The 24,609-nt window shown below is 42.4% G+C and overlaps 1 protein-coding gene across 5 annotated transcripts in view; it reads right to left on the bottom strand.

Moving 5' to 3' along the window:
* raraa (retinoic acid receptor, alpha a) overlaps window positions 1–24,609 on the bottom strand; it is a 138,522-nt gene that overhangs the window by 72,643 nt on the left and 41,270 nt on the right. For all 5 annotated transcript variants that reach the window (XM_040134312.1, XM_040134316.1, XM_040134313.1 and 2 more), the window contains one exon: window positions 1,978–2,797. In XM_040134312.1, coding sequence (XP_039990246.1) covers window positions 1,978–2,131 — 154 coding nt within the window. In that variant the 5' untranslated portion in view covers window positions 2,132–2,797. The remainder of the gene's footprint in view (window positions 1–1,977; window positions 2,798–24,609) is intronic.

Below are 24,609 nucleotides of genomic sequence, written 5' to 3'. Positions count from 1 at the left end.
GTTTGTCCAGGCAAAAGGGAAGGAACCTTGCCGCCCTGCATGCCAAACATTGGGAGAGTGTACGCACACGCACGCACACACACACACACACACACACACACACACACACACACACACACACACAGAGATATACAGAAACACACACACACACACATTTGTAGCGGTGTAAAAAGAGGAATCTGACGGGAACTCCAGTCTTTGTGAGTGAGGTGGAGTATCTGGTATTGGGGAAGTGGGAGTGACTGGGTTGGGCACTAACTGTTCTTCACTTCCCTCCTTGTTGGCTGCCAACACAAACTCCAGCAGATATAAAGTCAATACACTGACCCCCTCTGAACCTGTGAGAGCAAGGCAGCGGCCTGCCAGGCCTGTCCACACCAGTAGTCACAAACTGATTGTACATCTGCACCACCAACTGTATTCCTTCAGTTCAAATTTCTGCTGCTGCCACTGCCATTTAATTGATTATCTGCCTGTTTGTCGGTGTTACTGAGTCTGTGTGCAATGCAGGGATTGTGCGAGTATAAGAATTTCAAAACACTTTTGGGATTCTGATTTGTAGACAGTGGTGGTGGTGCATTTACGTATTTATTCAACTTTATACTTAAACTCTACTACATTTTAAATTGCAATATTTTAAATAATATTCCACTACATATGTCCTCTATAATAACAAGTTACTTTCACAGATTAGTTTTACATTCTGTACACAGTGCAAAAATTGTTTTAGTTTTTTTTTTGAGTCCTTAAAGTCTCATTTTCTTTAATAAAAAAAACTCTAGCAGTGCAGTGAGGCAATTTCAACCTGAGTCCAATACAAATGAACACGTTTCAAGAATCTTTGTGTCAAATTCAGATTCAGTGTGTGACTTGGTGAAAGCTGCCAGTATCAGGTGTCATTTTTTCCTTATTTTAGTGCTGCAATCCTGCCTTCGTCTGTCTTTCACCGTATGGAAATTCATCTCCAGAAATTTCTCAAAAAAAGAAACTTGTTCACAAGGGAAAAAAGGCCTTAAGACTCAATAAATATTTAATAATTGTCAGATGGAGATTTTCTTACAAGGCAAAACATATAATCATCCCGTGAAATATGATGCATTATTATAGATTACTCTATACAACATAACTTAACATAACATAACGTAGTTACAATTAGCTCAACCTGCTACAAGAACTTTTGGTACTGCTGCTTTTACTTGAGTAAAAGTTCTGAATACTTCTTCCACCCTTGATCATGCTAATTTTATTGTGTTTAAATAATAGACTACAGAGCAGCTTCTCTTTCCTTATGAAAAAGTACTTTTCTCCTGGTTTGAATTAAAATGAGCAGCTTTGCAAGTCAGTTCTGAAGCTTTTGTTTGATTGTATAAAGGAGTTGTACCATGAAGTTTGGCTACAATGATAGCATTTGTGAGATTTATTTTAGCAACACTTGCCAAATTTGTGCTCCTTTCTGGCTGTCCTGCCTCATTTCCTTGTGATCTACGCTGACGTTTCCATGTATGTGTGTTGATGTGTGTGGGCTTGTAAATTAAGGACAGTGCTGGCGGCGATGTGTGTGTGTGTGTGTGTGTGTGTGTGTGTGTGTGTGTGTGTGTGTGTGTGTGTGTGTGTGTGTTTGTGTGTGTGTGTGTGTGTGTGTGTGTGTGTGTGTGTGTACCGCTTTCTGTTTACCAACACACACATCTTTCACATAGGAATGATCTAAACAGGATGAGATGAAAGTGTCCCTTTACAAGCAGACTCACAAGCACAAGCATACACTGTGTGTACACACACGGAAGGGGAGCTGTACAGGAAACAGTGAGCCACAGTCTCACGAGTAAACCAGGACACACAAAAAGGAAAGTAAATCTTCTCCCCACCGCCTGTCACTCAAAAACCAATCTGCACGATAGCTTGAGCATTGGCACAGGTACAGACCAATTCATAGCTGAACGTGAACCAGCAAGAAGGGTAAAGTTAGAGTTTACTTACTGGCTGGTGAAGGGGTGCTGTACCCACTGATAGGCAGTCCTTGCAGGGCTGGAGGTGACAGGCTCCCCAACATGTGTGGGAAGAAGTAGGAGTATGTGGGCATGGGGAAGCTGTTGAGGTGGGTGCCCGGCACCGGGTTGCCCTTCCCAGCCATGATGGCTCAGTCCAACCTCCAGTCACAAACACACCTCACTGAAAAACCACCTTAACAATATCTTGCAGAGCCAAAGAGGAGTCAGTGTGGATTCCTGGGCTGTTTTAATCCCCCATAGGGACACGGGATGAGTAGAAATTCCAAAAGACTGCCAGGCGAAGTCTGTAAAAATCTCCTTCTGGTTTGGAAACTGGTCCTTAAAATGGCTGCTGTAGATGTCACCAAGACAAAAATCCTGCAGGTTTGGTGAAAGTGTGTGTTGACTGTTGAATTACTAAGGACACAAAGATAAAAAGAGACAAAAGGTAGAAGTATAAAAGTAGGACTGTGAAGTGTTTCAGCCTTCCTTTCTCTGGTATTCTGAAACAAGCTGAAAGGCCTTATTTGCAAGAGGCGTTGGGGTGTAGCATGGCCATTCCTTATCTTCAAGATGAAGGGGGAGAAACAGACAGAAGGCAAGTTGAGTCAAGAACAGGTGACTTTGATGACTGCATTTAGGAGTGGTGATAGTGGTGATAGGGGTACTAGTGGTTGTGATGCTTCCACTGGAGCGTAGATTTACTGTTCCACTGCAGAGTGCTCCTGGGGAATGCACAGATCACATGATGCCAAAACAAAGCTCTTCTCTTCGGACGGGCCCCCTCTTTGCAGCCACACAGCCTCTGCCTATGAAAAAAAAAAACAGAGAGAGAGAAAGAGAGAGATCATTTAGTGCTTCAGTGACAAGGTAAAGAGATTGTTTCCCTTTGTACTTAAGTGCTTGAGCAAAACAGTTCTTTTCTTTTGACACTAATTTATGGTAATGTCTCATCTGAAATGTTACAAAAACACCCCATCCTCCTTAATTATCTAATGGAGTGTCAAAACTGTGAAGCGAGCAGTGGGTGTGTGATGTCTCCTCACAGCTTTGTGTGCTCACATGCATGCTCATTAACAGAAACAGACTACAAATACTGTGGGAGACGAGCCATAACATAAATGAAGAGAGCAACACTAAAGAAAACTTTGCTAATTACACCAGTTGCAGAAGCCAGAGGTGAGACCCAAAGCACTGTTCTGGGACCACTAGAGATTTCTGCTGCAGTTTACTCCCAAATTAAGACCAAGACATGTACAAAAAAACCTGTAATCACCACAGAAAGTATGAGCTTACACTGGGGCACTGACAGCCATACACCCTGAGAGCACAACTATCATTAAGTGGTAGACTAGCACCACAACATATGCAAGAGTAAGAGAGAAACATTTTTTTTCAAAACAGCTTGTCATAACATGAGCATAACTTATATTTTACTGTAATGACCCTTTTATGAGTCAGTGGATTTAATGCACAGCAGTAAAACTACACACATATACAGACTTCCATGAATAAGCAGGAGGAATGTGTCTTTGCATGAACAGTGTTGCTGCTCAGGAATGTGGCACTCGAACATGAATCACACCAGGACATCACGGATGAACTGTTGTTAATAGAGAGAGGTCAAGTAAGAGATGTTTGTGTGCCTGTTCCCACTTGTATGATGTACATAAAGCATCCGGATATGACAGGTGAGAGGGGCGCACTGGTGGCAGCATTGTACAGATGGGTGACAAAGTAAAGGAAAAACCAACTCCACAAAGTGTTTGGCCATGACAAGCCAGCAAAGAAGCTTCATTTACTTTGGCACAGATTTTCTGAAACTCTATTGGAGAGATAAACACTGTTGTTACAAAAGATATTGCCACATTTGGTGTGTTAATGTGGGGGAGAGCACCGGTCCAAAAGATCCAATTGGGTTTAGATCTGGCTAGTGTGCGAAGCATATGACACGCATCGATTTCCGACCCCTTGCGCCCTTAATAATGGGACCACCCTTTTTTTTTTTTTTTCTTTCTCCCCTGTCTGTAAATTTGATAATGCTCATCTTCATGGGTTCAGAATCATTTTGATGCCGTCAAATCTGTTCCAAACATTTTCACTGGAGCTATCTGAAATGTAATACAATATAGAAAACTACAGACAAAACTTTTCTTGAAAAGTTTTTAAACAGAAATCTTTGTAACATTTTCAAGAGTGTTTTTCTTTGTCTATGCAGGAGCACTAGTTCATCTTACAGTACAACAGTCTTTGGCATAACTGTCAGAAAGCTGTTTTCTGTGATTCCATACAGGCTCAGTGCAATACCTGTGCATGTGTGTGCATGTGTGTGTGACTATACGCCTATGTGTAAGAAAAACGAGTAATTACTTATGGGAATGAGTTACCAAACTGCAGTAAGAATGTGTGTCTGTGGGTGTATGAGTGTGTATGGTACAGGTAGTGAACGTGGAGCCCTGATATGTTTCTTAATCAGCAGGAGAGCTGATTTTATTGGCTTGGCCTTCTATTAGGCATCTTATTTTTATTGATTGTTGCCAAAGTGCTCTCTAGTCACCCTGTCACAGTGAGCTGGTGTGTGTGGTGGTCAGGGGTTGTGGGCTGAAGGGTGCGCTTGTATTAGTCCGAAAGCTTTACTAGCATTTTTTAAAGCCCATGGGAGTTGGATATGGTTTTATTTGCCTTTAAAGCCCCCCTCTCTCCTGAGTAGGCAGCTATTAAACCAAAAGAGAGTTAAGAGTTAAAGGGAATATATTATTTCTGGTTCTATAATACAGAGTAATAAACAACCATTACCATTATGAACCAAGACTTTGATACACAGCCTCCACACGGGGCATTGGCACAATAATGTAAAATGCATCAGCACTTTCACAAATACACACTGAAATGAGGTAAAGCTATATATATTTTAATGCAACACCCAGAGGCCACAGAACTGCTGAACTGTGTCTTTCAATGAGGAACTACAACTCACTGGGACACTTGGAGAACCCACAGGCTGGGAATGGGCCACTTCCTTCAACATTACCATTACAGCATCCAGTGTGGGCACCATATGAGGCTGTTCTGATTGATAAGCGACATCACACATTACCATGCACTTACACCAGCAGCAGCATTGTTGTAGTGCATCCACATCTAATTCTTTTTACTGATGTCACAGTAGATCAAAAGGGATATTGGTGCTGTTGCACAACCAGCTTTTCTTATATTTTGTGAGGGATAGGAACAGACTAGTAGGACCTAAAGGTCAAACTTTCCACTCACATTTTGATTTAAAATTAGAAACTGAGAAGCATCCTTCAACTTTAAGGCAGAATATCAAAATTATATCTGTACTGGAAAGCATCCAGCAAAGTGTGACAAAATTAATGATATTTTCCCTATTATAGTAGAGCAGATATTTGTAAAATATAAAAATGTTGAAAATAACAATTTGGTTTACGTTGTATTTTCCCAAGATTAATTTTTTTATTTATTATATCATGGCTTATTAATTGCAACTGTAGATAGGAATTTATGTAAATCACTTTAAAACTGATCCCATTAATTCTTTTCTTACCTATGAACATCTTAAACATTTCTAAATATTGATGAATCCCACAAAAAAAAAAAATCCTTATATAAGTGTACTTATGAGTTAAAATTAAATCTTTGTGTCGGAGGGTTTCAGGAATAATGCCCAGTGTCTGGAGTTGGGAGCAGACAAACATTTTCTGATGCATGTAAACAAAGTTTGACTGGTGCAGCTGAAGCGTTTCAAACACACTATACAATCGGTAGTCCTTCTTGCACCCATCCATGCTTACACACACAGACACACCCACTCAAAAGCCACAACAGAGTCTGGACAGAAGCAGAATGTAACCGAGCACCTGTATAATCCCTCTACCAGCGGTAAGGACAAACTACAGAAACACACACACATACAAAGACACAAAGATCATACATACACCACTGTATGAGGAATTAAGACACAACTGAGGGTCAGTATAATCTGCTGTGAAAACTGCACACGCAACACCAAAGCTGGGTAAAGCTGCTGACATGCACTCCACACCCTCCTTCCTGTCAATGTACACAAACCAATCACAATTCTCACAAACATCTGAGTACTCTGATCCTACACTGAATAGTTTAAGCTGAAATCCTTGCGCACAACTGTAAACATGCAACATTTCAAATCACAGACACATGCACACTTTAAGTTTGTACAAAGACGTGTTTATATATGCATATATATACAGTACATGCACATATAAACACAAGAACAGACATTGATCATTTTCTATTACTCTTTGTCTCCTCATGCGCACATCTCTTTTCTCCTGTTGGCCTTCATGCACACACGCACACACACACACACACACACACACACACACACACACACACACACACGTGCGCACACAGACACACACACACACACACACACACACACACACACACACACACACACACACACACACGCACACACACACACACACACGCACACACACACAACTGCATTCATGCAAACACACTAATCTCTCCTCCATTCCTCTGTCAGGGTGCTCTCAAATCTCAGCAGTAGGTGCCTCCCACTGTATGATGTATGTGTTCTATATGATACGGCTGACACACAAGGTCATTGATATGGAGGAGAAGAAAGGAGAGCAGTTGTGTGCACAACACTGTATGGCCGCTGGTCTTCATCGTAGTACAGATATTCCCAAGTACTGTCAAGGCAGACATGATACTTCTCACATAAACACGCGTAAGTACAAACACCAAAGATGATAAGACAGGGAAGGAAAACAAGAATGTGAATGTGAACTTTCCGTACGCCAGTGTTACATGCACAAATGAAAAATCAACTCACACACTTGCTTACTGCACATACAGCTATATATCTCAAACATGGTGGTGCAATAGCGCAATCCATAGAACTGCATAGGGACCCTGGGGCCGGAAATTTAGCCATTAATGTATATCTTTTCAAAAAGTTTCTAACAATTCTTCTGCAGCCTTTATTTGTACAGCGTTATCTGTCTCTTTTCCCATTATATAGCTAGCCCATATCTGCCAAATTCATTTCAACATACTCAAGAGCACACAGGCAAGGTGCCGTATAGAGGGCAGCTCATGAGGGAATGTATGTGATCACTTACAGTAGGAGGAAAAATAAGCAAACAATCTGGGTCACTTGGTCTTATCTCTGTGTTTTGCATGTAACATGCAGAGAGAAGGAAGGGTCAGAGGTTATGGGGCACGAGAGACTCTAATTGGTTGTGACAGCAAACTCTGAATTAATAATCGGAAAAAGCAGCAAATGGCAGCGTGAGGTCGGAGTGGATGGGCGGACAACACAGCAAACACAGCCACAGGGGATGGCAAATGCACCGCATGACATACAGAGACACTCTGGTGTGTACATAAATAGACAGCGTGCATGTTTGAACGCACACACAGTTCAACACATACACATACACATGCCCACAGATGCGTGCACGTACAAGGTTTACAGAGGTCAGTGACATAAGGAAAAAAGACACCAGTTGTTGTCAAGACCTTGAAAAAAGCACAGCGCGACTCTTGACATGATAATAACCAAATACATAACCCCCCCCCACACACACACACACGCACGCACGCACACACAAGTATGAACACATGCACACACCAGAACATTTATAATCTATAGTATAGCTCTACTGATGACAAATTATCTATGATTTGGGTGCTGCCAGTGCTACATATCACGAGCTGCTGATGGTCAGTGGCAGCTGATGCTAATGCTATTGAGTTCATTGAAACTGGCCACATGGTTGGGTTAATGCTACGCAAAGCATGATTACAGAGGATGGCTCTATCTAACACTAGTCCACTGGCTGCCAATAAGAACAGCTTAGCTTCACACACAATACAGCTAGTGTTTCTTTTTAAGGAAATGTTATTGCTTTCTAACTGCATTATACGATCCTAGGTGTAAACCTACAGAGTACAGTGAAATGATCATTATGGCAATGCTCAGTCCTTTTGTAGTCTAGCTTATAACAGCCCGAGTTAACAAATATGGAAGAAAAATAAAAACAGTATCAAGTCAATTGCTATCATTACTGTTGTTATATGATCTCTGCTACTTTATGAATGCTGCTCTTTTCCTGAACATGTCATTGGAATATGGCTTATGTGTTGCACCTGCTGTTTCAAATGCCAGACAGTATTTCAGCGTTTAAGATTGAGACAGATGACTTCGAATTTCATTGTAATGGCCTAAACATAAAATCCACATGGATTTGTAGAAAAATCTCTACACAGGGAAGGCTACAGGCTGCTAGCCCAGAGTGGACTGTCAGTCTTTAACAGCACAGAGTGAGCTCCAACTTCAGCCTGCAAGGCTTTGCAGTGGTACACATAATGGAAGTCGCTGAAGCACGATGCATTGAAATTTTTATGAGGACAGCAGCGTGGGTGGACATATACGTCACAAGTGAGACAGGACATTGTAGGAGTGAATAAGCATATGTGCACGCATGAGTGTGTACATACTGCACATCTGACAGCACGTGTGCATGCGTGTGTGCGTAGTTTTATGTGCAGCAGTGTACATGTGTCAGACGAACACGTGTGTGTACTGTATATCAACAAGTGTCTGAGCTAGTGGGTGGTGTGTGCGGTCACGCATGTAGCCTGTGTGTATGCTTATTAATGTGTGTCCAAGTCATGTCCTGAACCACATTTGCAGGTGATCTTTGTGCCCTGAGGGAGTGTCTCACAGCACACTGCATTTACTGTACATTACTGGCTCAAATGAGATACCACATGTGAAGCAGAGTGAGGTATGGAGGGCGGGAGGTGGAGGCAGAGAGGGACACTTTGACAAGTCACTAACCATGGACTTCATGTAATAGATGTGAATTATTTAGGGCAGAAAGGGTCTTGCAAAGCTAGTGAGAAGTTTGTGAGTCAGAGAATGTCGCTAATAGTTTGCATCACCTACCTTGGATTACCTTTTTACTAAATGATGGTGGAGATGCATTAGAACAGACCATAATTGGAAGAATTCCCAAAACTAGTTAACTGAAATGAGCAGCCTCTTAATGATATACTTTAAATAATTTAGAGGAAGTATTTTTTTATTTCCCAAGATTAATAGGTATGCAGTTGTCCTGGTGTTTCAGTGAACTAATATGTATGTCATGTAACTGCCATGCCTTGGGTTCAGCATTTTAAAATGTCTGATTAAAAAGGCTAAAATGGCAGAAAAGTATAGTGATACATGGTTTGTTGTCCACAACAGAACAGGCATGTAAACACTGACAGAGAGGCTTTTCCATGCAGAAACCATGACACATTAACTGAAGTCACTGAAATTTGGTGAGTGAATAATTCAATTAGTTCTGCCCAAACTGCCAAGCCAAACTGCCCCAGCTTTACTGTAAGTCGCCCACTCTAGCACTTAGTAAAGGATGGGCCAAAATCAACTATTTCCAAACATCAATCTAATGCAATTTAATTTCTAAAGAAAAGCTGCTGCAATTCACTTTATCTCTGCAGGATTATTATAGAGCAGAGATTACACTGTATTATGTCTCAGTCTTCTACTCCCCTTCCTTTATATAAGTAAAATGTAAGACAAGTGCTACTCCCAACTATCTGACCCAAAAATACTTCCACCTCAGTGCTCCTTCCACCTGTGTTTCTTCAAGATGGTCTGAATCATAGTGGACTGAGGCATTGTGGGTGAGAGAACAGGAGGTGGGAGCTACTTTTCGATGACAGCCAGAAAGTGTGGTGCAAGAGGGCTAAAGGGTGCTAAGTGCACATCCGGGGCAGTGAGAATCCTCAGCCGTTTTGCCAAGGCCCCCTGTGGGGTGAATCCACTTGTCAGCGAAGCAGGCTGGGTGACATTTCTGCCTCACCTCAGAAAGGTCAGCCTTTAATTATCTCAAATGCCAGCAAGCACTGCACCTGCAATAAATAAACCCAGGGATGGGCTGTGCGTGTGAATGTGTGCGTGTCAAGGTAAGATGGTAGCCCGCTTCCTTCTCACAAAATAAGCGCTACTACATGGCTGTCCGTGCAGAACTGGACCATCTGCCGAACTGCATGCATCTAAGCCCATAAACACACATACACAGCAAAACCCTAACAGATGTACACCCACACACTCACTAGCTAACTGTGTCAACCAAAGTCAATAAAATCTGCAACCAATGTCGCCTGCCAACCTACCCCTTATAAAAAGAGTATCAGATGAAGAGTGTTAAATCCCAGGAACACCAGCAGCTTCTAGGAATGTCCTTGTACAAACAGCTGCCAACAGTATAGGTAGACAGATTATATACCTATAGATGGATGAGGTGTATGAGCCGGTGCTTCTCCTAAATATGGGTCAGCTACAGTATGTGACGCACAGCTGAGATTTCTTTTTATTTAGCAATATCACAACTCAACAACCATGAATAAGGGGAAGTATGGGGTATTGTTGCAAAATGATGCATTAAGCAAGCCAGATTATTTCCAGTGAGTGAAAAAACTGGAGGCATATCTGGCAGAGCATGACATGCAGCGTTTGCTTTCGAGTTACTCACTGTAGTTATTCAGCTCGGTCAATATTTGCAGGGGGGGCTATGGTAACAGAAAAGCTCCCACACCCGCATAAACACACTGCCCGTAAGCTTTAACACTCAGCCTCACACACACACAAAAACCAACACTCTGCCCAGAAAGTCCCACTCGTGCTCAAAGGAGGTCGGAGAGACAAAGGGCCATAGATCATCGGTGTGGACGGCGTGCGGCGAGCTCCTTGTTTCCAGGTTTTTCCGGCATTTTTCTCTAGTTCTGAGAAAACACGGAGGGCCAGTCCCTATTGTTTACACAGCTGGCTCCATGGAAAAGATTGCTTAATATGAAATATGAAGACAGTGGAGAGGTGAGAGCAAGAGAGCTGGGAAGAAAAGAGGGAAGGGAGCCAAGTGAGAGGGGTGGAGTGGGAGGGGATAAGGGGCCATCGCATAGAGGGAGTTAAAGGCTAAATGTGCTCTGGATTGGGGGACATAGGAAGTGAGCAATACAGATAGAGTCTGAGAAACGCGATGGGAGGGGAGGTAGTTAAAACTCAGAAGGAAACAATGCAGTGAGAAAGAAGAAAATAATATGGCAACACTCAATATGGGAGGAAAAGAAGAGCACAAACAGAAGGTGCATGGAGACTAAATGAAAAGCAAAGTGAGAGCAAACAGAACATGAAGCAGAAAGCCCTGAGGTTTCCTAGTGGTAAGGGAGTCATGCCTCCTGTGGTCTGGGGTCTGTTGTGCATGTTATTCTTTCCCAAAAGTCACACACCGCTTCCACTACTTCAGTCCTGCCTCACCAGCCCTCTGGTACTGTCCTGACAATCTCTTGTTTCCTTAGCTCTTTCACTTGCCCCCTTTAATAATTTATCTGACAAAACCTCAGGCCATAAAATTTCTTTGATGTGTTATTTGGATTTGTTCTAAAAACCAGTGCTGTAGGTTCATTTGTGTTTTCTCACAAAGGAACAGATAGCCCGGAGATGATAGTTACAGTATCGCAATGAAAAGACTTGTGTTCTCTTTAAGGGGAAGTAGCCGATGTCTTAAGATTCTAAGTTACCACACAAGCATCACTATATGTTTAACTAAATTCCTCAATATTATTATGTGACGTTGGCCTGTGTATGACCTGAGTGTGCTTTTACGATGAACCAGCAATAAAAATACCTCATATTTTATAACGTAGGGCTACAACTAACAATTATTTTCATTATTAATGAATTTGCTGATTATTATCTTGATTAATCATTTGGTCAGTAAAATGCCAGGAACTGTAAAAAAAAAAAAAAAAAGGCCATCACAATTTTCTGGAGCGCAAATTGACTTATTTATATTGCTTGTTTTGTTCAACCACCAGCCAAAAACCCAAATATATTCAGGTTATAATCATAGAAGTCTAAGAAAACAATACAGAACTAGGGAATTTTTGCTTAAAAATACTTTAATTAACTGAAACAGAACCGCAACCATTTTTGATAAGGTTGAAATGTGACGAGGCTGTGTAGCAGTGAACTACAATTATGGACCTTAGTCTTGTTTGCAAGCAACAACCTGGTGTTTACTCATGGCCAATAAACTGAATCAACAACTCCTCCAATCTGAACAGCCATATACATAGTTTGTCCCGACCCTCTGATACACCCCAAAGGAGCATCTCCTGAAATACAACCTCTACGGCAGCAGGTGTACCGGACCTTCAATATCGTGCTTACAATAATAAACAAGCGGTTAAGCTTATGAAATGGTCTCGGTTTGGTTAGGTTTAGGTACAAAAACTACTTGGTTAGGTTTAGGAAAATAAGTGGTTTGGGTTAAAACAAGTACTTTCTTAAGGTTAGAGGACCATAGGACCTTCATGGATACAATAAACACACAGTTAAGGCTTTGTAAAAGTCATGGATTAAAAAAAAAAAAATCGAAAATGGAAAATTGAGGCACTAATCAGGGAGGGAGTCCATTACTCTATTAGCTGGTAACAATAATACACTGTTTTGTACAAGGAGATGGAGCTGAGTGTGTCCAAACTCATGTATAAGCTTGTAAGTATTAGCTTGTGTGTGCGTGCGTGTGTGTGTGTGTGTGTGTGTGTGTGTGTGTGTGTGTGTGTGTGTGTTCGTGGGGGGGGGGGTCCCTCCTTCAGTCCATCCCCAACTGTTAGTGGGAGAGGCCCAACACAAATGAACTCCATATTTCTTCATACGAGCCTGTTGGAGTCTGAGTAGGACTCCAACAGGCTCAACACCCCCCACCAGCGACACACACACACACATTCACACACACACAGAACCTCTACAGTCGAAACACTTAAGTTGTCATATTTCATATGCATAAACATAGATGGGTGCATGCACCTTTACCAGGACATTCACATCACTCTCATTTCTCAAGGGAACAGAACACAGCTGGCTAAAGAGGATGTTTCATTTTTCCTCCAGCCAACACATACTCCTCAACTGTGCATGCATGCGTGTGTGCTTGCGTGTGGGCATATATGTGTGTGTGTGTGTGTGTGTGTGTGTGTGTGTGTGTGTGTGTGTGTGTGTGTGTGTGTGTGTGTGTGTGTGTGTGTGTGTGTGTGTGCAATCACCACTTCAGCATTTATCTTTGTGTCACCTTTGTGTACCTATTCAGGATATGGGACTAATAATGTTACGCGAAACACTTCGACACATTTCAACACAGAAGATCCAATGACATGAGAGTGAATGACGTACTAAAGTGCAGGGCCCCTTCCTGTTTATGTCGCCACTCGCCCGCTGTAGGATTAAACAAGACCTGCGCCTCAGAGCGGGTGTGCCCTCTTAAAAGGGACAGACTCTGGTTCCTCCAGGCAGCCATACTGACAATACCAGTATTTTTAGAAATACATAAACAAATAGTAATGTCATAAAAGAAAGATGTGGCATGTGAATGACAATTGTCACTGTATTTCCAGAGGCCTCGTTATCATCTTGTTTATAGAAGGCTATATTCAATTATTTGACTGACCTACCATAGTGTGTTTGAAACTGTGTGTACATCTGCATATTCACAGCGCTTCATCTGCTTTTCACACCGAGAGTGGAGCGACAACAATTTTATCTTTCAAAGCAACAATTGGCAGGTAAACACTAGAAATGCGTTGTTTGTGCTAGAACGTAATCTACAAGAAATGAGCTCGTGCATGTATTTGATTGTCCGCCCCTGCACCCTGGCAGATTATGATGTCACGTTGCATTGCAGCAAAGCTTCAGTCTGGTTCAACTTTTTTGCCAGACAACCCTGTCTCCTAGAAATTACGTGTATATACAACTAAACTGCAATAGAAAATACGTTTTGTTGGAAACGTATTGACCAGATTACGTTTTCCATTACGGGACTCTGGTTGCGAACACCGGTCTCTGGTGTGACTGTTGCAGTTTTGTTGTATATAAATAATTGCATGGTTGACATTTCTGCCTAATTGTAATTTTTAGAAGACAGGCTTTTTTTGACTCTATTCAAATGAATGAATGGGCTGTGTTTTTCCATGGCTAAACTCAGACTAAATGCAGCCTGACAGTGTCAGTCACACACACTTCACAAAATGGACATGGCTTTCTGCAGTTGATTGTGAACATGTTAAACAATTTCAGGGTGCTGTTAAAACATGACACTTTCTGCTCGCTGCCATTTGGAGCCACTGATGGGTAGAGATAGCTAGTGTAACGTTAATTTCCTTTTTTTTTTGCAGCATAACTCAGAATATATGACAATAACTGACATAACTGACTACAAATTGAAACCCATTTTGGCTTACACTATAATGTAATCACTTAACTACATCATGTCTTAATCAGTAATGATGCCAATTTCTAAAACCTTTAGCTTACACACAGTCAACAGCTTAAAATGAAGGGTAAAGGAGAATAAACTAACTTTGAGGGTCAAAGCTTTAGTGCCATTTGCAGATGTGTGGGAATGTGAGTGACAACATTGTCAGCTACAATATAGACCAGTCTCAGCAGAGTGCAGTAATTCAGCAGTCTGTAATGTTTGTACCCACATGTCAATATGGGATGAAATTTCCATGTCAGTTGGGTGCTGCAGTGTTTGATCATCAGCTATCCACCAGTGGGGACACGGCAAATGACAGCATCACCCAGTGCAGCTGCCCGTTGTAGTACTGGTCTGCATTTAACACCCCTGAGCACATTACGCTTCACTCTTCATGTCATTCTTCCCCCTGGAAGGGAAATGCATATTTCCATAGCTCACCACTGATGCCATCAGCAAGACAAGCACGCCAACAGAAGCAGTATGTGGGGCACAGTGAGATCACTCAGACCGCTGCCTGCTGCTATGCGTGTGTGTATTTATGTGTGTTTGTGCTTATATGAAACAGTGAGGTGGAGTCAGGGGTTTGTGAGTCAGGCCAGACTGGTGGTCAACATGCTATGACCTCTGTAGGACACACACAAATAAGATAACATACATTGTGTGTGTATGACATTGACTTGCCTGACGATGCCCATAGGTCACTGTAAAAATACTAATGCTGCAAGATTAAGAACCTATATAGCCAAACGCTGAAATTATATGTATGCATATAAATCCATCTGTCATCTGGAAGCATGCAAAACAATGTACAAATGGAAAAACAACAGCTGGATTCAGCTAAATCCTGCTTAATAACAGGGTTCATGACCTGAATGACCTCATAGATGTGTGTGCATGTGTGTGCGTGCGTGTGTGTGTGTGTGTGTGTGTGTGTGTGTGTGTGTGTGTGTGTGTATGTGTGTGTTGGACTGTCCGTGCATACTCCATCTTATATCAAGCATGAAAGAGAAAGAGAGAATTTGTAAGAAATAAAGTGAGAGATGGTGGTAGGAACAAAAGGGAGAGGAATGAAAATTTCTCTGGGGAGAAAGAGAAAGAGAAAAAAAACAAGAGCAAAACTGTGATACTCATCTTCTCTACTGCTTCTCCCTTCTATATTCTCTCTCTATTTAAGGCACACTCTCTCATATACACACTCAAGGAACAAATATCAACCATGTTCCTCCCTTTCTTCCCTTGCCTGCTCTCCTGGAAGTCATAAAACTCACATTTAAAAATGCATGGACTCCATAAGCTGCCAGACCTATCTATTAACTGTGTTATAGTGTAGCTGGCTATAGCTGCTGATGGCAGCCAGGGAATGCTGGTTTCCATTAGGGGAGAGAGAGAGAGAAAAGGAGAAGGAGGAGGAGGAAAGGGGATGAGGGATGAGGAATAAAGGGAAAGACAGAATTTACTCTTTTTTTTCCCCCCATGGCACTGCAATCTGATGCCTGGGCGTCTGGGCATGTGGGAGAGGCGGGAGGCAGTGACTTCAACATGTAAGCCTGCGTAAGTATAAATGTATAAATGTGTATATGTGTGTATGTGCAAGGTTTGTGCACCTGTGTGTGAGCCTGTGGCTAAGGTGAAAAGTAATTGATTCGAGTGTTTCTGGGAGATTTTCCCCAGAGTCCTTAGGCGCTCACCAGATGACTATTGATTGTTTAATTGATTGATTGGCATCCGGCCAACAGTGAGTCAACAACATCATCACTCTTGATATGGGCCCTGGCGCACACCCCCCCTCCAACTCTGCCAGTCTTGCTTATCATGATGCTTTACAACATTCAAATAGTTAGGACTGGTAATTAAAGAAACAGTTGCATTTCTAAGACAAACTCATCAGTATCTCTAAATGACAAACAATAATCAACTTTTCAGACCTTAAATAATGCTAATACATTCATTCTACTCTTAGGTGTACATACTTTTTTACTTTACTCTTTGCTCCTATTTGGTAATTGCAAGTTATAGTTTTCATCTCCATCTTTCCCAGCAAGGCTGCCTGCCGGTTTGTGCTAGCTTCCATTTCGGTCATTGGATAAAATGGAGTAACAAAAAAAAACAAATAAAACACTGCACTGGTACTTTCATACAAACTAAAAATCAAATGTGACTATTAAGCATTAAAACAGGAAATGGCTTTAACTGACTGTATTCATTTAACTGTGCAGCTCTCCTCACCTAAGCGTCCTTGAGCAAGACACTAAAAATCAAACTGAGCTCGATAAGAGCATCTGCTTAATGTCTTTGAATTAAAATGTAAATGAGGATATGGTTTGGGTGAGATTTCAAATTGTCGGTGTGCATTTCTTCTTGATGGTTTTTTTTCTCCTCTCCTCAGCCCCACCTCTCTGTGCAAGTATAAGTCAAACACAGACTATGAAAATGAATGAGTTAGCACCTAAAGCAGTGGTGACACTTAAGAACAAGGCTCCTGTCTCTTTAATGGACCATATAGACAATGTCTGAGGTATTTCAATTAACGGACAATGGGATGACATGAAATAATGACACATAGGAAGTGTTGAGTGATATGTGAGAAAGAGGAGGTAACAGCAGTACCTATCCCTTTAGTGGACCATCGTAGACAATAGGAGTTAATAGGAAATGTAAAATTATGATGTAGGTGCCGTCTAAAGGGGTGAGTGACACCTGGGAGTGAAGCTGTTACATCTTAATGCACTGCTGCCACCGGGATGAATCAGCTCCACATATGGGGGTGGTAAGCATCTGAAGGCCGCTAATAGCAGCCACTGTCAGTCTCACATTAACCTTGAGAACAGCCAGGGGACTGTGTTAGCCCTGCTGACCTCTCTTTTTCTCACACGCACACACACACACACACACACACACACACACACACACACACACACACACACACACACACACACACACACCGCGCACTCACAATCCCCATTATGTCCACATGTATGACTGAAGGTTGACTGTGTTTGTTTGTGTGTGTGTGTGTGTGTGTGTGTGTGTGTGTGTGTGTGTGTGTGTGTGTGGTGTGTGTGTGCGTGTTTTTGTATGTGCACACGTCTATCCCTCTTCCTGTGTCTTATGAGCACCATCAGTAGGATTAAATCAGTCCATCACAGGCTGCTATAACACCATATAGGCTGTCTGGACTGAAGTGAAATCACCTAAACCTTTCCTGTTGCCCCCAGGGTTAGGGTCCATGTAGACCATTAATAGTAGTCCCTAAGCTAATTTTGTGTACACAGATGTGCATGTACATATGGGCTCTTTGGCAAAGGATGGAACAACAGCTACACAACAATCCACATTTGTGTGTTTTTATGTAAGTTTGACAAAATACACAGTTAAATAGACAAATCTACAAAAACGTGAAAATCCAAGTGTTTTCCATCAGGTACTAAGCCAAATGTGAATTGAACAACATTTAGACTCCTTACTTGTCTATTCAAATCAGAATACTGTACATACTTATGGATTAAGCAACCTCCAACAACGTTCTGCAAGTCATACCTATGGGAAATATATGCAACAAATTGATTTCCCTGTAGTACAAACTGCTAAAATGCAAAACAAATGGAATAAATGTTAACCTTGGCATTTTGGAAACACAGAGCAAGAAGCATAAATTTACTGAAAGCTGGTTGTGTTTTACTGTTTGGCTTGACTGAAAGCAAGCATAATGAGTTGAGGCATGGCTAGGCAGGCCGATGCCCAGGTGTTTTCAGTCAACTTTCACTGGCAGGAGGAGAGACAGAACATGTAAGATAAAGTGAGACAGGCTTAGAGAAAGAGACAGAAAACAAGCAGGAAAAACAAAGAAGCATTTTTAAAATAAAATTGTTTGGATAGGTCCCAGGGAATGAGTGAAAGCATGATCAAACACAGCTTTGACCTAATTTTCTGCCACCCAATGCTGAGAGGCAGGGAGAGGAGAGATCCAATAAGATCAACACTGGAGAGAATGCACTGAAATCGAGGAGGCCAACATTTTGCATTACCATGAAGGAGGCTGGACATCAGCAGAAGTTTCCAACAGGGTTGGTGGAGGATTACTGGTGGTAGCAGACCCAACTCTACACCAAGATTATTTTGCACTTCCCCAATGAAATTTGAAATACTTCACTATTGGGCTATAGCCAAACTTTTAGGCATTTTGCTAATCTGCTGTACATTTACACTATAAATATAAAGCCCATTTAAAGCCCAATGGAAATGACATGACATTATCATCTAATAATCAATAGCCCTATGTGGAGAGCAAACTAATACTGTGACTGGTTCTGCAGCATGTCAAAGGCAGTTTAATCAGTCATAGTATGGACAGCTCCAGGTGCTGAAACAAAGTCTAGCAGACATAGCAGATGTGAACCCAAACACAAAAACAATGATAACCAGATTATCTTTTTTTTTTTGAACAGCAACTCTTTTGATGCAAAGAAGACAAGAGGCGGTCTGGCATGGGCAAAATAACGGTATGACAGACACATTTTTATATCTTCTCATTTTGTTCTTAAAATGTCCCATCTTCATTTTCTATTATATTTTTGCATAGATTCTAGAGAGTTATAATGCTAATGAAGCATTTTCTGATCTGATGCCCATTGATGCGTGTTGGAAAAATACATCAGTGTAATGGTTATGGTTTGGTTAGGTTTACGCACAAACACAACTTGATTATGGTTAGAGAAAGATCATGTTTTGAGTCAAAATTTCTATGTCATAAAGGTTAGGGGACCTTCCTCATCACGGTTACAATAATATTCACTTGATTAAGTTAGGGAGCCATCGTTGTCATGGTTAAAAGAAGTCAGACTTTACTTACGTTCGAAAATGGGAAATTAATAGCGATGTCCTGTGTTAAAGTCCACACAAACCTCCTCTCAGAATGACTTTGTGGCTTTATAATAATGTAATCTGACTTTCTCCTTCTCTCCTGACGTTCATAATGACTACCGATGCTAGAAGGATTTTTCACTTGAACATAAATATAGGTAGTTTTTGGGCATTAGCTGAAATGACTGATGTTGTTTTTCTTGGAGGACACTCTCTCAAACAGCCAGCCCTCGATCTCCACTGCACTTGTACGCCTTCACTAACCCCTTTGGTCCGTGGCCGGACCTAATTGCCAACCCCTGTCCTCTACTTTTGCGTCTGCTGTTCTCACACACACTAGACTTATGATGGTGCAAAAAGCTTTTAAAGGGCTAGCATTTTTGCTTGAGTGGCCAGAACATTGTGTGCAGCACTGCCTCTGCCCGTTGCTGTTTCCATTCCATCCGTAGTGCTGCTGTGCTACTGCGACTGGACTGGAGGGATATTTATAGAAGGCCGTTGACAATATCACGTCCCCAAACGGGTGTAATCATATTATGCTGGAGGTGCTAAAAGCCTTGAGTTGGGAAAGCACGTCATGAAACACACAAGCACCGTTATCCATGAGCCTTGAGAGCAAGAAGCTTAGAAGCAGAGTGGGAGGAGTAGATAAAGAGATACATAAATACAAACTCAGCATGAGAGAGAGAAAGAGTGAGAATCACAAAGAGGTGGGTTCCTGACAAGTCAAGAGATGACAAGGAGGGATGAGTTACAAATGAAGCTTTTGGATGACAGCATGAGGTTTAATGTTGGAGGATGTGGTGGAGGTGGCTCAGGTTGGAAGCTTGATCGTTTTGACAGTGTTTGGTATCGGCAGCTCTGAAGGTTCAAGCCGGCCATGGCGATGATAGATGAAAGACTGAACTTTAATCAGAATGGCGCCTGGAGCATTTTCAGGGAGGTAAACAGGTTAATCAGTCAAGCCCTCCTACCATCCTCCCTCTCATTCTCCCCTACTTTTTCCTCCGCACATGACCACTTCTGACACTGGCACGCCATTCGTCTCTTTCCCATCAGCACCTCGCCCTGCTCCTTTCCTCCTCCACCGTACACCCCTCATTTTTCCCCTACCCGGCTTCACATCTCTGCAACCAGAAAGGGGAACAGACAAACCCCCTCCCCCGCAGCCCATACTACCAGGCATATCCCACTATCATATAAAGGGATACTTGAACATCAAAGCACTCCGTCAGCCAATTTAATATCTCACATCATCATCCACCTTATAACTATGAGGTGGGAGGAGAGCATTAAGCAAACAGAGGCTAACAGAGACTATGGTCTTGGTTTCTTCCATTATCACCCCTCCACTAGCCTGTATCATGGGAGGTAGATAATCTATGATCGCTCCATATCTTTAAAAAAACCTTCCAACAAACTGTGCTGAAATCAAAATCCAGTGAGGCAAAGGCAGGAGAGAAAATAGTAGAGGGAGCAGCCAAGCATTATGCATTGTTCCTACCCCAAGGGTTTATTTATTAAAATGGCCCCATCTTACTGCCTCTCCAAGAAACAGTTAGGCATATTGGCCTGCATAAAAACTTGTGCAATGTGCTGAACAGAGCCAAATTACTGTACGCCTGACCACTGGACATTTTAAACAAGCTACAACTGTAAAAAGGAAACCAGGAACTAAGAATTCCCATAAGATTACAGTCCAAGCCACATTCTATGTTTCCATCATCCATCTCATACATACAAACCTCCCTCTCTCTCCCCCCAAGAAAAATAAACAAACAACTCTCGCAAACCACTTTGGCCAGCCGAGTGTGAACCTTACAAAGCTTTAACAGCTCCTGTGGAAAGAGGCCACGTCCAATCTGAATTTACCCACACCAAATCTCCAACCACACTACATTTAGGCAGTTGTTGGGACTCCGGAGGCAAGATTATATTGTGTTGTTTTGGATTTCAACCACAGACTTGACTTGAGCAATCAACAAGGGCTGCCTCTCGCCAAGATAAACTTTACAGGCTGTTGCCACTCATTTGCAGGCTCGGCTGCTCAACTCGGCTGTACTGTTGCTGTTGACCATCAAACTGGCCACCTCGCTAGTTTTCTCTTACGCCGTGGTTTGAGTGCAGATTGGGTTTGAAATAAATGGTCCTCTTGTTCACATTTGTCCAGGATATTGCAAAAGGACACAGGTTGTGCAATATGAGTTAGGAAACACACTTTACAGGAGGCCTTGAAGGGGAACAGAGGAGGGAATGCTTATTTGGGGACCATGTACACGCTTAAAACTAGGAACTCTCCGAGTGTATTGGCGTTATTACCTCCTTCTACCCACCTCCGCTTTTGTTAAAGGATTCCGGATGTTCGCTTGTTTAATGATGTGAGCATCCGTGCTGAGGTTTGAACTATATACACCAGCACGTCAGAGGGAAAAAAATGTTAATGAAGCTATTAATGATAGATCAGTGCATAACTCAAGGTGGCAGCGAAAGAGGAGGAGGACAAGTCGGCAGCATCGTCTTTAAAAAAAAACACACAGCACGAATAGAGAGCTGTGTGGGAGTTAAGAGAAAAGGGGGCTGAAAACTGCCGGAAGACAGTCGCTCTGTTGTTGGGGAACCAGAGCTGGATAGCTGGCTAACGCACGTACACACCCACACACACATATGCGCACAGGGAAATGTGGGACTGTACAGATGAGCCAAAATGCATGCATTCATGTACACAGATCCACACACACAAACTTATACAGTACATGCATGCATACATACATGGAAAGCTGAACTCCTAGAGTACCAGAAAACTCACGAGAGTTTACGACATCACATCCATTCTCAGGGGATTTTATAACTGTTGGAATATCAAATGCTACATGCAGTACTGTAGTGTTCTACTACCACTGGATTAGCGCTGCCAACCCCTCCGCACCACTCTACTAGCTACCTGTTGTCTTTCCCCAGAGCCACTCTCCACTTCCCTGCATTCAGTACTCAAGTTGTTGTTTTTTTTTTTTGTCTGTTTTTTGTCTCTCTTGAGGGAGCAGTGGTCAGAGGAAGTTGGAGATTCAGTAAGCACGCTCATTTGCTCATGTAAGACTTATGAAATCTCACTTTCCTGTACCTCATACAAACTCACACACTGTGCACCCACACAGGCAGAAATCTCCACTGATTTTATTTTGACATTTCTGCTGAAGAACGCTCATTGCTGTAGTATTTCTTCACTGTACAGCATTAAGATCAGTAACAGAGTATCTTGTGATACAATGTCTTCTCCGTTCAATTTTATGATTCTAAAGTTTGTGTTTGTTGGAAGCTATCACTTATGGCTGTAGTCTCCCACTTGACTTGTTGATTGGTGGGTCGATAAGCTCTCGTCCGACCAAATTCTCATATATTGGACAATCGCTGGTGTTACTTTCATAAGGAGAAAAGTGCTACATGGATACCCCTCAAAGATAAATCCATTATTTACTACAGTGGAATGGACAGTCTACCTGTGAAAGTGGTGTTTTTTTTCTGACCAATCGATTGTTTGAAGAGTAAGATACGATTTCAGTTGACCAAGATTTTCTTTGGTTGACTACAGCCCTACTTACAGTGTTCTTCTTTTATTTGTTAAAGGGAAGCTGCTGTTGCAGGAACAAAGATGCGTTGATTTATAACAAACTAAATTTCAAACCACAAACAGCCAACTACAAAGTAACTATAACTTCCTGTAATTTCCAATATTATAAAACATTTTGACAGATACATGGAATAATACAAAGTTTGCCAGTGGGACGAGGTGCTGAACACCGACATGCATTCGCCATGTCCTGAAAAGTGTCCTGGAAATCTCCACGGCCTAATGCACAGCAGATGGAGCCTGTCAGAGTGGCAGCCCAGCTGAAAGTGATTTGGTGGGATGAAGAGAAAAAGCAGGGGAGACAGAGAGAGGGAAACTGAGAGAGGAAAAAGAGAAATACAAAGAAAAAGAGATAGAGGTAAAGGGGGACAGTCATCAGCCCTGTTGTACCATCTCTCTGTAGATCGAAATAAATTTGTCCTGACAACACAGGAGTGATTCACACAGCACCTCCCGAACCATCTGCGCATAAACGCACACACACATACACCTTCTATAGACATGGCCATAAAGAGGAGGGAGGGAGAAAATGAGAGTGTGAGTAAAGGTAAATAACCTACTCAATGGAGTTAAACAGGGACAGAAACTGACTCAGGAGTGCCTGAGACAAACTAGAAAAGAGTGAAAAGAGAGAAAAAGAGGGAGAGATGAAGAGGCAAGAGAGCATGAACAATGATGGAGAAAATGAGGAACAACTTGAAAGAGAAAATGGGAAATAGATAAAGAAAAGAAAGTAGGGAAGAAAGAGAGAGGACGTGTCGCAGGGAGACAGAGAGAAGACACACCTTGTCAAAAAGATTTAGAGCGGAGGAGAAAATGAACAGGAAGAAAGAAACAGAGAGAGGAATAAAGAGAATGAATGACGACAGAGAGTGTGAGGAAAGATGAGAGGAGGCCTTATTTTTCTCCATCTCAATTTGCACAAAACTTTCATTACCACCAATTTGGGCCAGGAGCAGTAGGCTGGACCATTAGGCGAACCCAGCATCAATCAGCCTAATCTCCCTCCCAGGCTGCTAAATTACAGCACCCAGTTGCTTATATTAAAATTTGTCGCCCATCTCCCAACACCCGGCACTGCTGGAGATTAGACAGGGGCCCCCAGACAAATCTGTTCCAGAGAAGAAGAAGAAGAGGAGGAGGGAGGGGAGGGAAGGGGGAGCAAAAGAGGGAGAGAGGGAAGAAAGGAAGTACAGGGACAGTAGGAGGGGGAAAAAAGAGAAATGCGCTTGCTGAGACAGAGCGGATCAGAGTGGGGGACGATCTTTGGTTTGATTTATAAACCCCTGTAGATCTACCCTGCAGAAACACACACACACACACACACACACACACACACACACACACACACACACACACACACACACACACACACACACACACACACACACACACACTCCCTCATCCTCTCTGTATTTCAACCTCTCTTCACACACTCATACATCCCAATACATCCCATATACAATCACGGCCACATGCCCCCACCACCCAATGCAGTTTTCCATTCCTGTCAGCACTCACAACACACACACACACCCACACGCACACTTGTGTAGAGAATGTGGGGTTTGCAATGCCTCCCACTGCACACTCAATCAAACCGGCGGCCAGATAAGACGCATGATGAATGGCGTTATTGAAGGCGGCGGCAGGGTAATGCTGCATCGCTCTGGGTTTTGGGGGGAAGAGAAGACGAGTGGCGAGTGGGTGATTAGCCTGTAGGATTTATTGTTATTGCCTGTCTTATTAAAAAATACTAAGACTGTCTGCCTCGCCT

The sequence above is a fragment of the Xiphias gladius genome, chromosome 9, assembly GCF_016859285.1.
Source record: "Xiphias gladius isolate SHS-SW01 ecotype Sanya breed wild chromosome 9, ASM1685928v1, whole genome shotgun sequence".
NCBI lineage: Eukaryota > Metazoa > Chordata > Actinopteri > Istiophoriformes > Xiphiidae > Xiphias > Xiphias gladius.
The sequence above is the reverse complement of the archived record's forward strand: the minus strand, read 5'-3'. Positions and strand labels throughout refer to the sequence as shown.